Consider the following 18,024-nt stretch of genomic DNA (forward strand, 5'->3'; position numbering starts at 1 on the left):
CATGCCAGGAGCTTTCCAACCTCTACCCTCCACCCCCACCCCAGTCTCAGTCTCCTCTTGTCTGCTCTCCCTTCCCTCTCTAGTCTGGCTGCTCTAGTCTAACCCCTCAATTTCTCTCCGGCCAACTCCAAGTGCAATGTAGTGGTTAACAGCACATCAGGGGTGGTGGCAAGATGCCTGGGCTTGGATCTTGTGCTAGTTCCATAACTTCTAAAGTGTTAGTTTTCACCCATTGGAAAATGGGAATAACAACAGTACTGATCTCAAAGGTTTGTTGTGATATAAAACAAGCTAATAATATCCATAAAGAGCAAACATAGCCCCTGATACATACGAACCAATATTAGCTATTTATTCCCCATCCTCTGCTTTCTTGCCAAACTAAAACAATTCCACAATCTCTCACCAGAAGTTCTGAACATCATGAGAAAATAGCCCAGTGCTGGGGAATAGTCTTGACAAATTCACGGCCTCCACCCTCACTCAGCTGGGCCTCCACATTACACACTCTCCCTCAAGTCTCTATGCTAGGCCCTTGACGAAACCTCCCCTACACTTCTGATTTCAGGCAAATTCCTGCTCCCTCCCCTGCTTCCTCACCTCTTGCATGTATCCCTTTTACAAAACTCATCACACTGCATGGCTATGAGTGTGTTTATATGCCAGCTCCCAAATGGACTGTAAACTACTGAGGCAAAGATGGCATCCTCTTTTTTCTTCTATCCCAGCGTGGGAGACGTTCAACAACTAAGTCCTTGCTGAGCAAATGAAGAAGAACTTACATAAAACCGTCTACAACCCCGAGGTAGGTAGTGCATTCCTCAGAGACGAGAGGTAACTTGTCCAACATTTCACAACTAGTGAGTTGAGGATCAGGATTCAAACCCAGGACTAACTGCGGAGCCCATGCTCTTTCTCCCGCCACTTGAGTGTTAAAGCACTGGCTGAGGGTGGGGATGAAGATCAATACTGCTCCTCGCCCAAACTAGAACAAAGTTTTTCAATATTTCCAAACCTACTTCAATACCTATCCAAGGAGTGCTGGGTCTTTATTGTTTTGAAAAACAAGTTCCTTGCTTCAGGCTGAAAACCAGCTCTTTATCCTCTGTTGGCAAGTCTCTCACTCTCTTCCAAATCCACACCCAGAAAGTGTGTGTGCGTGCGCGCGCGCGTGCATGCATGCACATGCACACACACACCTCGGGCCACCTGCCTGAAATCAGAATGGATTTGAACATTGGGAGAACAGAAAAGGTTCTGTGAGGAGGATGCATGTCTCAGACATTCCAGCAGAGGAGATATGGGTCAAATTTCAGTCCCAAGTAGAATGGAGGAGAGTCTACTCCCGCACCCACCCGAAGGCTGAACTGCCCCAGTTCCCTGAGGGAACTCCCAGGAGAATCATACTTGGACAAGCTGAGCCCAAAGCAATTAAGGACAAGGAAGGGCCAGCAGGTGGGTTTGTTTTTCCAAATAGATCCCTCCTTCCACTTCTCTCACCACAACTATCTCTACTTTCTCCTTACCTGGAGCATAACTGGGGCTGTTGGTGGGGTACAGGCTGGGATTGTAGGCAGGGGCTGCTGCCGGGTAGGCTGTGGGGTAACCTACAAAGAGACAAGAAAAGACCCATTTAGTTGGGCGAAAAGAAAAGTGAATTTCTGAGGAAAGAGAATCCAGGTCCCAGACTTCAGCCTCTTCATGGGCCATTTCAGAAAGTGTATGTGATTAGCTTTTACCCTCTCAAAAGTCATCAACACCACAATCCCAACATATGCAGATTTCCCTGCTATAAAAAAGAAAAATAGGCCCTGGCCGGTTGGCTCAGTGGTAGAGTGTCGGCCTGGCGTGCAGAGGTCCCGGGTTCGATTCCCGGCCAGGGCACATAGGAGAGGCGCCCATCTGCCTCTCCACCCCTTCCCCTCTCCTTCCTCTCTGTCTCTCTCTTCCCCTCCCATAGCAAGGCTCCATTGGAGCAAAGATGGCCCAGGCGCTGGGGATGGCTCCTTGGCCTCTGCCCCAGGCGCTAGAGTGGCTCTGGTCGTGGCAGAGCGACGCCCCGAATGGGCAGAGCATCGCCCCTGGTGGGCGTGCCAGGTGGATCCCGGTCGGGCGCATGCGGGAGTCTAATTGTCTCTCCCGGTTTCCAGCTTCAGAAAAATACAAAAAAAAAAAAAAAGAAAAATACAAGAAATATATATATATGTGTGTGTCTATATGTTCACTGTCAAAATATTGAAATATAGAAAAGTATATGATAAAACGTATAAGTTTATTTTTATATTCCTACCACAACATTCTTCTCCCTAGAAGTAGTAACAGTGTGGCATTTATCCTTGAACAGTTTTCTATATATTTTTATATACATATATATATTCAGTGGAGTGCTGGTAAATACTTAACAACTAGCTCAAGGGGACTGAGGTAAAGCTCTCTTTTGTAGCATCTGCCAAGTTTTGTAGTGTAAATACTACCATCTGGCCAGTTCCAACCTACTAACACCACTGAATGAGTAGCTGGGAAGAAATGCTCAAAACTGGCTCTAGAGAGCCCACAAACACCAGATTTAGTCTACCATTGCATATTTTACATAGGTGTTTTGTGGGGGGTTTTTTTGGGGGGGATAATTTTTTTTGAAAATTTTTATTGTGACAAAATATATGTAACACAATTTGTGATTTTAACCATTTTAAGTGTCCATTAATTACATTCACAGTGTTGTACAACCATCCTCACTATGTGTTTCTAAAACTTTTTTTTTTGTGGCAGAGACAGAGAGAGGGACAGATAGGGACAGACAGACAGGAAGGAAGAGAGATGAGAAACATCAATTCTTCGTTGCGGTTCCTTAGTTGTTCATTGATTGATTTCTCATATGTGCCTTGACCGTGGGGCTACAGCAGACCAAGTAACCCCCTTGCTCGAGCTAGGGACCTTGGGTCCAAGCTGGTGAGCTTTGCTCAAACCAGATGAGCCCTCACTCAAGCTGGCGATCTCGGGGTCTTGACCTGGGTCCTCCGCATCCCAGTCCGTCGCTCTATCCACTGTGCCACTGCCTGGTCAGGCTGTTTCTAAAACTTTTAACCACGAATTCATTTCCAGCTTTAATAAAGAAAAGCAAACTCCATAGTAGGAAATAAACAATCCAGGGGCCTGACCTGTGGTGGCGCAGTGGATAAAGCGTCGACCTGAAATGCTGAGGTCGCCAGTTTGAAACCCTGGGCTTGCCTGGTCAAGACACATTTGGGAGTTGATGCTTCCTTGCTCTTCCCTCCTTCTCTCCGCCCCCCCTCTCTAAAATGGAAAAAAATGAAAGCCTGACCAGGCGGTGGCGCAGGGAATAAAGCATAGTCTGGGATGCAGAGGACCCAGGTTGAAACCCCAAGGTCACTGGCTTGAGCATGGGATCACAGACATGAACCCATGGTCGCTGGCTTGAAGCCCAAGGTGGCTGGCTTGAGTAAAGGGTCAGTGGCTCGGCTGTAGCCCCCCCCCAATCAAGGCACATATGAGAAAGCAATCAATGAACAACTAAGGTGCTGCAACAAAGAATTGATGCTTCTCTTCTCTCCCTTCTTGTCTGTCCCTATCTGTCTCTCTCTCTCTGTCTTCCATAAAAAAAAATCCAATGTGAATGTGAGTTCATGTCCTTTTGTTTCCATGCTACACATACCTCATCAAATGAGCCCAAGGCAGTTAGAAATCCTGGCCTGAAACAGGCTTTTGTCCCTGTTGTCCTCGCATTTTCACATATTAAGCCAAGAATCTGACTAGGGACTGAGGCAAGCCCAGTATGATCTGGTTCCCTGAGCCTTGCCTGCTATTCAGGAGACAGAACTGCCTGGCTCCTGACCTTAGGAACATCACCTAACTTAGACATGTACCTTCAAACAGGAGGGTCTTTTGTCATGGGTTCAGAGGCCAACCTGAAACTAGGGCCACTCCATCTGCTAAGTGGTGAACATCCAAGACAGTCGGACTCAGAAGATAGGCCGTTCCATCAACACCTGCGAGAAAGCTCATCATCCTCAAGGCTAACAACCACTAATAATGCTGCTAGAAAGGACTCAAACAACAGTTTGCGTATGCAAATGAAAGAAAGAAGGAAAAAACATACTACCAATCACTTTTCCATCAGAGCTGTATTTCAGATCCTTTCTTTGGTCACTAGGGAGCTGTGTGACATGTCTAACACATTGCTTCATGAGCCAAGGACACTTTTACAACAGAGCAAGAGTCACTTGCCAGGACTGACAGGTGCTTTGTTTCAAAGTCTGATGTGAATGAGGCATCCCTGGCTGGTCACCCTCTAGCAATTATCCAGTGCCTTTCCCAGCCCTCCCACAGCATCCCTGTATGCTGCTGAAGCGTTCTGAGTTTTCCCTGAACAAAGAGAAAGGAAACCTTGTAAGGGAGTCTCAAACACTAACATATTTCTTTTTATATCCCAGGAATGAGCAGGACCAAAATAAGTGATGACACCAAGGCAGCTTTCTCTTTTTCCTCAAGGTCAAAGATCTTGAGATTGTCAATGAGCCCAGAGAAGTATCTCACCAGGAAAAGTCCCCTACATTGAACCTAGAAATCTGTTTACATGAACAGCAGATGGTGGGTAGCACTTCCCACAGTGGTACCAGTTCAGACTGAACCTGATTTATACATCCATGGAATGATGGTGAGCTGATGGCCATAGTTCAGCTGTTTTCTCAGTACCCATCCTATGAGAAGTCCTTCTGCCCCAAGGGTATCAGGTGTTCTGGGATGTCTACCTAGAAGTTATCCTTTCCTCTTTTCCAGGGCGTGGGCTGCAGTAACCATCTTGGGTTTGAAAGTGTTGTCAGGTACCTCTGCTTCAGGTTGGTCAGTACAGCTTGATTTTCCAGTTCCACTATCTCATTAGGAGCTAAGTTTTCCAGGCACTGCAAAGTCTCCCAATGTCAATGAGCCCAGCTATCACTCCACAGCCATACTTCACCCCTTCCTGAAGCAACACCTGAATCTGAGAGGGGTTCCTCCCCAGCCTCTCCAGCAGCAATTTCCTCCAGACAGCATCTTCCCAGTCTGCTTCCCAGTGGATAGCAATGGAACAGTGCCAATGGGTCTCCAGAGTTTTGACCCCATTTAAGACAAAACTTGCATAAGGCTGCCTGCTGGAAGGAGAGGAAGCAGAACTTCATCTCCTGAGATATTCATGGGCATCATGTGGCCTGTTTTGTGGCCTGAGAAGAAACACTCTTCCACTTGTCTCTGCTTCTTCACATGCAAAAGTAGCCCACCCGAATGCAGCAGCATAACAGAGCACAGCCGCACAACAGAGCACCGCCGCATGATAGCACAGCCACACAACAGAGCACAGCCACGACAGCACAGTCTCACAACACAGCACAGCCACACGACAGCACAGCCACACAACAGAGCACAGCCACATGACAGGACAGCCACACAACAGAGCACAGCCACACGTCAGCACAGCCATACAACAGAGCACAGCTGCATGACAGAGCACAGCAACATGACCTGAGGTAGCAGCCTCTAAAACTTTTAATCACCCCAAATAGAAACTCTGTACCCATTAAGCAATAACTTCCCATTTCTTCTCCTTGTAGCCTCTTCTTAACCTAATCTACTTTCTGTCTCTATGAATTTGCCTATTCTAGACACTTTATATAAGCAAAATCTAACACTATTTGTTTTTTTGTGTCTGGATTCTTTCACTTAGCATAATGTTTTCAAGGTTTATCTATGTTGTAGCATGTATCAGAACTTCATCCTTTCTATGGCTGAATAATATTCCATTATACACACACACACACACACACACACACACACACACACACACACGCGTGCCACATTTTGTTTATCCATTTATCCATTGATGGATACGTGGGTTTTTTCCTGCCTTTAGGCTATTGTGGACAATGCTGCTATGAACACTGGGATACAAGTCCTTGTTTGAGTCCTCATTTCAATTCTTTTGTGTATATACTGAGGATCAGAATAGCTGGGTCATGTGATAATTATATGTTTAGCTTTTGTGAGGAAACATTAAACCATTTTTCACAGTGGCTGTATAATTTTACATTTCCATAAGCAATGCATGAGGTTTCCAATTTTTCCATATCCTCATCAACACTTGTTATTTTGATTACAGACATCCTAGGGTATAAAGTAGTATTTCTTGTGGTTTTGATTTGCATTTCTCTAATGCTTAATGATGGCTAGCATCTTTTCAATGTGCTTATTGAAATCTGTATATCTCCTTTGGAGAAAATCTATTCAAAACACTCATTTTTTATTTTATTTATTTTATTATTTTATTTTTATTTTTTGTATTTTTCTGAAGTTGGAAACGGGGAGGCAGTCAGACAGACTCCCGCATGCGCCCGACTGGGATCCACCCGGCATGCCCACCAGGGGGTGATGCTCTGCCCATCTGTGGCGTCGCTCTGTTGCAACCAGAGCCATTCTAGCTCCTGAGGCCACAGAGCCATCCTCAGTGTCCAGGCCAACTTTGCTCCAATGGAGCCTTGGCTGCAGTAGGGGAAGAGAGAGACAGAGAGGAAGGAGAGGGGGAGGGGTAGAGAAGCAGATGGGCGGTTCTCCTGTGTGCCCTGGCCGGGAATTGAACCCTGGACTCCTGCACGCCAGGCCGATGCTCTACCACTGAGCCAACCAGCCAGGGCAAAACAATCATTTTATTTATTTATTTTTTATTTTTTCCTGAAGCTGGAAATGCGGAGGCAGCCAGACAGACTCCCGCATGCGCCCGACCAGGATCCACCCGGCATGCCCACCAGGGGGCGATGCTCTGCCCATCTGGGGCGTCGCTCTGTCGCGACCAGAGCCACTCTAGAGCCTGGGGCAGAGGCCAAGGAGCCATCACCAGCGCCCGGGCCATCTTTTTGCTCCAATGGAGCCTCGGCTGCAGGAGGGGAAGAGAGAGACAGAGAGGAAGGAGGGGGGTGGAGAAGCAGATGGGCGCCTCTCCTATGTGCCCTGGCCGGGAATCGAACCCGGGACTCCTACACACCAGGCCGATGTTCTACCACTGAGCCAACCGGCCAGGGCAAAACACTCATTTTTAAATTGGGTTGTTTTTATTACTGAATTACAGAAGTTTTTTGTTATATACTCTGGATAGTAAACCCTTACCAGACACATAACTTGCAAATATTTTCTCCCATTCTGTGGATTTTCTTTTCACTTTCTTGATAATGCCTTTGATGCAAAAAAATTTTAAATTTTGATGAAGTCCAATCTATAATTTTTATCTTTTGTACTCATGCTTTTGGTGTTATATCTAAGAATCCATTACAAAATCCAAAGTCATGAAGATTTACCCTTATGTTTTCTTCAAAGAGCTTTACAGTTTTGGTTCTTATATTTAGGTCATTAATCCATTTTTTATATGGTATGAGAAAGGGATATACATAGTTTCATATTCTACCTTCTAACACTTGAACATTATAAGCATTTTCCCATGTAATTACACATTCTTCAAAAACATTTTTTATTTTTTTAAATACCTTATTTATTTATTTCTACAGAGAGCGGAGAGAGAGAGGAAGGAAGGAAGGAAGGAAGGAAGGAAGGAAGGAAGGAAGGAAGGAAGGAAGGAAGGAAGGAAGGAAGGAAGGAAGGAAGGAAGGAAGGAAGGAAGGAAGGAAGGAAGGAAGGAGGGAGGAGGGAGGGAGGGAGGAAGGAAGGAAGGAATAGAGAGAGAGAGAAAAAAAAGGGGGGAGGAGCAGGAAGCATCAACTTGGACCAGGCAAGCCCAAGGTTTTGAACCAGTGACCTCAGTATTCTAGGTCAATGCTTTATCCACTGTACCATTACAGGTCAGATAACATTATTTTTTTAAAATTTTTCCATTGATTTGAGGCCCTGGCCAGTTGGCTCAATGGATAGAGCACTGGCCCAGTGTGCAGACATCTGGTTTGAACCCTGGTCAGGACATACATGAGAAATGACTATCTACTTCTATTCCCCTTTCTCTCCCCCTTCTCTCTCTCTTCCCCTCTTGTAGCCAGTGGCTAAACTGGTTTAAGCATCGGCCCTGGGTGCTGAGGATAGCTCAGGTGATTCGAGCAACGGCCCCAGATGGGGGTTGCTAGCTGGATCCCAGTTGGGGTGCATGTGGGAGTATTTCTCTCTATCCCCTCCTCTCACTTAAAAATAACTTTTTTGGCCCTGGCCAGTTGGCTCAGTGGTAGAGTATCAGCCTGGCACGTAGATGCCCCAGGTTCAATTCCCAGGCAGGGCACGCAGGAAAAGCGACTATCTGCTTTTCCACCCCTCCCCCTCCTCTCTCTCTCTCTCTCTCTCTCTCTTCTCTTCCTTCAGCCATGGCTCAACTGGTTCGAGTGCATGGGCCCTGGGCACTGAGGATGACCCTTTGGAGCCTCCACTTCAGGCAGTAAAAATAGTTCTGTTGAGCTAGGCCCCAGATGAGCAGAGCACTGGTTCCAGACGGGGGTTGCTGGGTAGATCCTGGTTGGGGCACATGTGGGAGTCTCTCTATCTACCCTCCTCTCACTTGGAAAAGAAGAAAAAAACAAACAAATAAATAATTTTCTCCATTGATTTGAGAGACAGAGAGAAAGAGAGGAAGGGAAGAGAGAGAGAGAGAAAAGCATCAACTCATTGTTTCATTTAGTAGTTCCATTTAATTGTACACTCACTGGTTGCTTCTCATATGTGCCTGACCAGGGATAAAACTATTATTATTTTTTAAAAATTTTTAAAAATTTTATTTATTTATTTTTTTTTTTTTAATTTTTATTTTTTTTGCATTTTTCTGAAGCTGGAAACAGGGAGAGACAGTCAGACAGACTCTCGCATGCGCCCGACCGGGATCCACCCGGCACGCCCACCATGGGGCGACACTCTGCCCACCAGTGGGCAATGCTCTGCCCATCCTGGGCGTCGCCATGTTGCGACCAGAGCCACTCTAGCGCCTGAGGCAGAGGCCACAGAGCCATCCCCAGCGCCCGGGCCATCTTTGCTCCAATGGAGCCTTGGCTGCAGGAGGGGAAGAGAGAGACAGAGAGGAAGGCGCAGCGGAGGGGTGGAGAAGCAAATGGGCGCTTCTCCTGTGTGCCCTGGCCGGGAATCGAACCCGGGTCCTCCGCACGCTAGGCCGACGCTCTACCGCTGAGCCAACCGGCCAGGGCCTTATAAATTTTAGAAAGAGACAGAAACATCATCTGTTTCTGTATGTGCCCTGATTGTGGATTGAACCTGCAACCTTTGTGTACTGTGTACAGAGTCTAACTGAGCTACCCAGCCAAGGCTAAAAATATTATTTTTAGTATCTTTATAATATTCCATTATGTAGCTATATCAAATTATTTAACCACTGATCTATTTTTACATGTTTAGGTTGTTTGCAAATTTTCATTACAAATAAGCTATAAAAATAATCTAAATAAATCTTTGGCTGCATCTCTGATTATTTCTTTAGGAACCAGTTCTAGAAATGAAATTTCTAGGTCTAGACAGTACTATTTTTTTTAAGTGAGAAGAGGGGAGATAGACTCCTGCATGAACACTGACCAGGATCCACCTGGCAGCCCCCCATCTGGGGTTGATGTTCAAATCAACTGAACTATCCTCAGCACCTGAGGAGGACTCTCAGACAAGCCTAGCTATCCTCAGTACCTGGGGCAGACACTCAAAGGAATTGAATCACTGGCTGTGAGAAAGGAAGAGAAAGAGAAGGGGGAGAGAATGAGGAAAAGAAGCAGATGGTTACTTCTCATGTGTGCCCTGACCAGGGATTGAACCTGGGACATCCAAAGACCAGGTCAAAGCTCTATCCATTGAGCCACTGGCCAAGGCCGGAACTTAGATTCTAAGAGGGTTTGAGAGGCAGTGGACAAATAGTAAATATATTGAGGTGGGGAACACACTATACATTACACAGACGATGTATTACAGAATTGTATACCCGAATCCTATATAACTTTATTAACCAATGTCACCCCAATAAATTCAATTAAAAATTTTTTTAAATAGCCTTGGCTGGATAGCTCTGTTGGTCATCATCCTTATACACCAAGGTTGCAAGTTAGATCCCTGGTCAGGGCACATACAGAAACAGATCAATGTTTCTTTCTCTCTCTCTCCCTCCCTTTCTCTCTAAAATAAATAAATAAAAATTTAAAAATTAAAAAGAAACTTTTCTTTCAGCCTGACCGGTGGTGGTGCAGTGGATAATGTTCCGATCTGGAATGCTGAGGTCACCAATTCAAAGTCCCTAGGTCGCTGGCTCTGAGTGCAGACTCAACACAGGATTGCTGGCTTGAGCAGGCAATCGTCCACATGATCTCAAAGCTCACTGGCTTGAGTCAAGGGGCACTGGCGTGGCCCTGGTCAAGGTACATACAAGAAGCAATCAATGCACAACTAAAGTGAAAGCAACTAAGAGCTGAAGTTTCTCACTCTCTCTGTCTCTCCCTTCCTGTCTCTCTCTCTCTCTCACCAAAAAAAAAAAAAAAAAAAAAAAAAAAAAAATATATATATATATATATATATATATATTAAAATAGTAAATACAAACAAGCAATCTTAAGTGCTATGGATTAGAGAAAAAAGGCAGGGTAAAGGACATCAAAAGTGCCACAGTGCTGGGGGACATGCACTCCAATATTAAATAGGGTAATCAGCATAAGACATACTGATTTTTTTTTTAATTTACTGATTTAGAGAGAAGAAAGGAGAGGGAGAGAAGGGAGAGGGGAGAAGGGGGGGAAGGGAGCGGGAGAGAGAAACATCGATTTGTTGTTCCACTTATTTATGCATTCATTAGTTGATTCTTGTATGTGCCCTGACTGGGGACTGAACCTGCAACCTTGATATATTAGGACAATGCTCTCAGCAACTGAGCTATCCAGCCAAGATGAGAAGGTAAGATTTCGCAAAGACTTGAAGGAGAGTTAATCAAACAAATGGCTGAGAAGAGAGCAGTGCAAAGGAAAAAGTCAGTGCAAAGGCCCTAAGTTCTGAGCATATGGGATATGTCTGAGGAACAGCAAGGAGGCCACTGTGGCTGAAGTAAATAAGTGAAAGGGCAATAGCAGCAGAGGAGTGAGAGATAAAGGGGTGGTCAGTTCATGCAGGGCCTTACAGGCTACTCTAAGAAATTCAATTTTTACTTTAAGTGAAATCAGAAGCCATCATGGGGTTTTGAGCAGAAGAATGTGATCTGATTCATATTTGAAAAGGGCCAATCTGCCCTCGCCGAACAGCTCGGTTGGTTAGAGCCTTGTCCTGAAGCGCGGAGGTTGCTGGTTTGATTCCCCAGTCAGGACACATACAGAAACAGATCGATGTTCCTGTCTCTCTCTCATTCTTTCTCCTTCCCTTTCTCACTCAACTAAAATCAATATATTTAAAAAAAATTTTTTTAACGGGTCATTCTTACTGCTGTGTTGAAAACAGACTACAAGAGAAGAATAGAGAAGCATAGCAGCTATTGTAAACTTCTGTCATCAACAGAAGATGGGGCTCAGATCAGGGCTAAAGCAACAAAGGTGATGAGAAGGGACATGCTAAGAGTCTTCACATACTTTGCCGCATGGCTATCTAGAAAGACGATCAATCTGTACTTGCAATAATGTGTAAGTAAGTGCCTGTCTCACTGCTCCCTGCAGTTTTTTAATGCTCACTGCTATTTTGACAGACAATAAAAAGTTGATTTTAAAAGTCAAAGATTAAATCCCTAAACCCCTAAAAAGCTTCTTTGGGATTTGTAAATATTGACCTTTAATAAGGCATCTTTGTTAATATGCCTTTCCCTAAATCCTTTCCAATTCCAAAGAAAATTAATCTCTCTTTCCCCAACCCCATTCATTTTCTGATTTCAGAAATGAGGTAACCAACTTGTCAACCTGGAGATCTGCCACTTCTCAAGGAGAAAGTCAGGGATTTCACCTGGGAAGTAAAGTGATCCAGAGTCCTACGCCTGAACTCTATTCAGCTTCATGTGAGAGAGAGTGCAGACAAAGTTAGTCACATCCCTGTCATGTCATTTCAGATGCCTTTCATTTTAGGAGCAATTATAGTATCTTCCTTCAAGGCTTCCAAGTAGAATGTTTTTATTCACTTAAATTTGGTAGATATCATATAATGGCAGCATTAGAAGTAGCTTTATTTGGTCCAACACTCTTCATTTTATAGGTGACATGCTGAAGCCAAGGTAAAGAAAGGGACTGAGGGTCACAGGCTGCTGAGGTTAGAAGCACCTTAAAGGCCATTTGGTCCACCTTCACATATAGGCTAGAGCCGCCTCCCCACAACACGCTCGTGGGATCATTCATTTCAGCCTTTACGTCTCAACTGAGAGCGGACACTTCCTTTCCTGAGGTCCCCAGTCCACGTGACTGCTCTGATTGAAAGTATCTTCTCATAGTGCACCAAATGCTGACCTCTTGTGGCTTCTACTCTTTATAACAGTACATAGGTGAAGACACTTGCACCCCCCATTAAAGAACTTATTATACTGTACTTCAATGCTTTGTTTATATTTCCTGTCTTGCCCCACTCCTTAAAGTGTAAACACCTTGAAGGCACAGTTAAGTCCCATTTGCCCATACACAACAGCTCTTGGCAGTTCACCTGACCTATCACGGCACTACCCCTTCCCTCCCCTCCAACTGGATAATCAAGCATTTGAACTCAAATGCAAAATGGGCAACATCCCTTCCCGACCACCAACTTTCTCTGTGCAGCACAGGCATCACAGGTAAGCTGGGCTTCCTCCCCACAACTTTCTTGTCTTTGTTTTTTGACTGACTGATTTGAGAGAGAGAGAAAGAGAGAGAAGCGTTTATTTGTTAAATTAAGCTGTGCGTTCACTGGTTGCTTCCCATGTGTGCACTGACTGAGGATGGAACCGACAACCTTGGTGTTTCAGGACTACACTCTAACCAGCCAGGGCTGTTTTGACTATTTTGTTTCCTTGTCCCCAGCTAATACTATTCATCTTGCTGTTTCTGTTGATAATGATGTTGGCATCTCTAGTGCTTAGCACAAATAAGGAAGAGAACAGGTACTCAATAAAGAGATTATCAGGGAGGTTGTATTATGAAGCTATGAGAGGTTTAAAACAAAAAAATAAATAAATCCAACAGGCTCCCTGGCCTTGAGAGGGTCACTAACTAATGAGGGAGAAAGACAGATAAGAGGTAAGTAAGTGGACAGTCAGAATGCAGCCTGAAAACTACGACAATGACAGAGTGGGCAAAAAGGGAACCCTCACCAACCAACTTTTATTTACTGCTTACTGTCTGCCAGGATTATATTCAGTACTCAATGTCCCTGGATGAGGACAAACAAGAAGGACATTCCATGCAGAAACATGAAGGGTAATATTTTGGGGAGCATTCACAGTAACTTGGCTTGCACCCTCCTTTGCTCTGGGAAGCATGACTGAGGGTTAACCACACCTGAGAGGGCAGGTTGTCTTTCAGTGGTCATCAAAGTCATCATTTTATCTTCTTGTCTCCCTTTATGGTGGTTGACCCTAACTTACTTTTCTCACATCATATGTCCACTAACTATGTCTGAGTTAAATACTGCTAGACCAGACTCCCTCCTGAACTCCAGACTCATACAGCATCTGTCTATTCAGCATCTCCACTTGGATATTTACTATACTTCAAGGCTATGTGGTAGAGGGATTAAGAGTGTGATCTCTTTTTTTTTTTTAAATTAATTTTACTAGGGTGACATCAATAAATCAGGGTACATATGTTCAAAGAAAACATGTCCAGGTTATCTTGTCAATAATGTTGCATACCCATCACCCAAAGTCAGATTGTATTCCATCAACTTCTATCTAGTTTTCTTTGTGCCTCCCCTTCCCCCCGCTAACCACCACACTCTTATCAATGTAAGAGTGAGATCTCTTGCCCGGGCCAGACAGCTTGGCTGGCTAGAGCATCATTCCAAAGCACAGAGGTTGCCAGTTCAATACCCAGTCAGGACACAGGAAGAGATCTATGTTCCTGTCTCTCTCTCTAAAATCAATAAAATAAACAACAAAAAAAAAGTGTGGTCTCTGGAGCTAGGTCTAGGATTAGGTTTGAATCTTAGCAACACCACTAATTATTCCTGTGATTGTGCGTGACTTACTTCTTTGTGCCTTAATTTTCCGAGATGAGACTAATAATAATTACTTAACTAATAGGTTTCTAGAAATATAAAATTAGTTAAGATTTTTAAAAAATTATTGATTGATTAGGAGAGAGAGAGGGATCGATTTGTTTCAATTTTTTTTTTGTATTTTTTTTGTATTTTCTTTTTTTCTGAAGCTGGAAACGGGGAGAGACAATCAGACAGACTCCTGCATGCGCCCGATCGAATCCACCCGGCGCGCCCACCAGGGGCGAGGTACTGCCCACCAGGGGGCGATGCTCTGCCCCTCCGGGGCGTCGCTCTGCCGCGACCAGAGCCACTCTAGCGCCTGGGGAAGAGGCCAAGGAGCCATCCCCAGTGCCCAGGCCATCTTTGCTGCAATGGAGCCTTGGCTGTGGGAGGGGAAGAGAGAGACAGAGAGGAAAGAGGGGGTGGGGGTGGAGAAGCAAATGGGCACTTCTCCTATGTGCCCTGACCGGGAATCGAACCCGGGTCCCCCGCACGCCAGGCCGATGCTCTACCGCTGAGCCAACGGCCAGGGCCTTGTTTCACTTATTTATGCATTCATTAGTTGATTCTTGTATGTGCCCTGACCAGGGACTGAACCTACCTTTTCTTTTTTTTTTTAAGCAAGAGAAACAGAGAGAGGGACAGATAGGTACAGAGAGACAGGAAGGGAGAGAGATGAGAAACATCAATTCTTTGTTGTGGCACCTTAGTTATTCATGGATTGCTTTCTCATATATGCCTTGACCAGGGGGCTACAGCTGAGCCAGTGACCCCTTGCTCGAGCCAGTGACATTGGGCTTCAAGCCAGCAACCTCTGGGCTCAAGCCAGTGACCATGGGGTCATGTCTATGATCCCACATTCAAGCCAGCGACATCGTGCTCAAGCTGGTGAGCCCACACTCAAGCCAGATGAGCCGACACTCAAGACAGATGAGCCCGCACACAAGCTGGCGACTTTGGGGTTTTGAACCTGGGCCCTCTACATCCCAGTCCAACGTTCTATCCGCTGCACCACCACTGGGTCAGGCATAAAAAAATTGTTTTAAAAATGATTTATGGCCCTGGCCGGTTTGCTCAGTGGTAGAGCGTCGGACTGGCGTGCATGAGTACCAGGTTCGATTCCCAGCCAGGGCACACAGGAGAAGCGCCCATCTGCTTCTCCACCCCACCCCCTCTCCTTCCTCTCTGTTTCTCTCTTCCCCCTCCCGCAGCCAAGGCTCCATTGGAGCAAAGTTTCCCGGGCGCTGAGGATGGCTCTATGGCTCATGCCTCAAGCGCCAGAATGGCTCTGGTTGCAACAGAGCAACGACCCAGATGGGCAGAGCATCGCCCCCTGTTGGGCATGCCGGGTGGATCCCGGTCGGGCACATGAGGGAATCTGTCTGACTGCCTCCCCGTTTCCAACTTCAGAAAAATACAACAACAAAAAGATTTATTTCCTATCCTCCCACTCCTTCCAAACCTGTTCCTCTGAAGATTTCTCCTCATCAGTAAATGAAACTCATTCTTCTAGCTTCTCAGGGCACAAACTTTAGCTATCTTGACTCTATGCTTTCTTTTTTATTTATTTATTTATTTTTTACAGAGACAGAGAGTGAGTCAGAGAGAGGGATAGACAGGGACAGACAGGAATGGAGAGAGATGAGAAGCATCAATCATTAGTTTTTCATTGCACGTTGCAACACCTTAGTTGTTCATTGATTGCTTTCTCATATGTGCCTTGACCATGGGCCTTCAGCAGACCCTTGCTTGAGCCAGCGACCTTGGGTCCAAGCTGGTGAGCTTTGCTCAAACCAGATGAGTCTGCACTCAAGCTTGCGACCTCGGGGTCTCGAACCTGGGTCCTTCCGCATCCCAGTCCGACGCTCTATCCACTGCGCCACCTCCTGGTCAGGCGACTCTATGCTTTCTATCCAACCACATCTAATCCATCAGCAAATCCTTTCAGTTCCACCTTCATATAATATTCAGAATCTGCCCGTGTCTCACTTTCATTCTCACCTGCCTACACACTTTCATTTTCTTTTGTATTTTTTTTGCAAGGGCAGGGGGAGGAAGGTAAAGAGAGAGAGGGAGAAAAGAGATGAGAAGCATCAACTCGTAGTTGCAGCACTTAAGTTGTTCACTGATCGCTTCTCATATGTGCCTTGATGGGGGGGGGGAGCTCAAGTCAAGTCAGTGACCCCTTGTTCAAGCCAGCAACCTTGGGCTTCATGTCAGTGGGAATCATGTTAATGATGCCATGCTCAAACCGGCGACCTTGGGGTTTTGAACCCGGGATCTCAGCATCCCAGGTCAATCAATGCTTTATCCACTGCGCCACCACTGGTCAGGCCCATTGCCTACACACTTTCTATCGTATATCAAGTAATCATTATTTCTTACCTATCTTACTGCAATAGCTTCATAACTGGGCTCCCTCCTCCTACCTTTGATTCCATGTAGTCTATTTCCCACAGCAGCAGAGCAATCCAGTTAAAACATTAAATCCAATCATGACACTCCTCTTTTTAAGCCCCATGATAGCTTCCCATGAAAATCACAGTGAAATCCTTTTAACAATTCACCTGGGCCTCAGCTACTTCTCTAACCTCCTCTCCTACTATCTGCACCCCAAGCTAATCTACTCCAGTCAAAATGGCCCCCTTGCAGCTCTTCAAATGTGTTAAGCCCTTTCTTATCTCAGACCCTTTCTGTCCCCTTTCCCTGGAACTCTGTTCAAAGGTCACCTTACCTTCTTTCTAAAACAGTCCTCTCAACTTCCATTACTCTCTATGCTCTTTATCCTGCTTTTTCCTCACAGCACTTAACAACCTGACAAAGTATGTTTCCTTGTTAGAAGGAGACTATCTCCCACTACTAAAATGTAAGCTTCACGTTATAGTAGCACCTGCTAGTGTGTGGCTATTCCCTGCTGGAGGTGTCCTCCCAGCACAACCCAAAGACAAGGCTCCGACCCATCAAGCGAGGAGAGTGCATTCCAAGTCCTAGTCTTCCAAGGCTGCCTGTATCTGCTGAAGCTCATCGGGGTAAAGATACCGAGTTCAAATAATACATGAGGTATATTTCACCTACTGCTCATACAAAAGATATTTTCACACCTGCTATTTCATTTGAGCCTCAAAACCACACTGATATTATATCCCCCAGTTTGTACATAAGAAAACACGCTCAGGGAGGTGAAGTGACTTTTTGGATAAGATTATTCAGCAAGTCAGTGGGGGAAAAATCCAGAAAGCAATGCTTTTTCCAAACCTACCAACTAACAATGACTTAGTTCTTGGATATAAGTCTGTCCCTTCTGTATGTATATTCTTTGAAGGCCAAGCATGAAAAGAATAAATGGACACAAGTGAGCTATTCTCCTTTGTATCTCTCCAAAGGCTATAGTAGTAATCAGGTTTCCTGGAATTCTGATGTGTTATAAATATTAATTGTTGGTCAAATAAGTTTGTAAATATGATATATATGTTTCCTCACTTATAGTTTGCATTGGGTGTGGGGGACAGGCTATAAGCAGGCAGGGCCGTTATAGCCTAAGGCTTAGTTTTACAGAGAGAGAGTCAGAGAGAGGGCTAGTATCACCCAATAGAGTGCTTGCCTGGTGGATCCCAGACAGGAACGGAGAGAGATGAGAAGCATCAATCATCAGTTTTTCATTGTGACACCTTAGTTGTTCATTGATTGCTTTCTCAAATGTGCCTTGACCACGGGCCTTCAGCAGACCGAGTAACCCCTTGCTCGAGCCAGAACCTCGGTTCCAAGCTGGTGAGCTTTTGCTCAAACCAGATGAGCCCGTGCTCAAACTGGCAACCTCAGGGTCTTGAACCTGGGTCCTCAGCGTCCCAGTCCGACGCTCTACCCACTGCGCCACCG

At 45.3% G+C, this 18,024-nt stretch overlaps 1 protein-coding gene and 1 pseudogene across 4 annotated transcripts in view; both read right to left on the reverse strand.

Moving 5' to 3' along the window:
* Positions 1-18,024, reverse strand: part of FAM168A (family with sequence similarity 168 member A) — a 208,123-nt gene that overhangs the window by 22,528 nt on the left and 167,571 nt on the right. For all 4 annotated transcript variants that reach the window (XM_066368406.1, XM_066368385.1, XM_066368395.1 and 1 more), the window contains exon 3: positions 1,527-1,607. In XM_066368406.1, coding sequence (XP_066224503.1) covers positions 1,527-1,607 — 81 coding nt within the window. The remainder of the gene's footprint in view (positions 1-1,526; positions 1,608-18,024) is intronic.
* Positions 4,707-5,177, reverse strand: LOC136388879 (protein EOLA1-like; annotated as a pseudogene).

This window comes from Saccopteryx leptura, chromosome 1 (genome assembly GCF_036850995.1).
Source record: "Saccopteryx leptura isolate mSacLep1 chromosome 1, mSacLep1_pri_phased_curated, whole genome shotgun sequence".
NCBI lineage: Eukaryota > Metazoa > Chordata > Mammalia > Chiroptera > Emballonuridae > Saccopteryx > Saccopteryx leptura.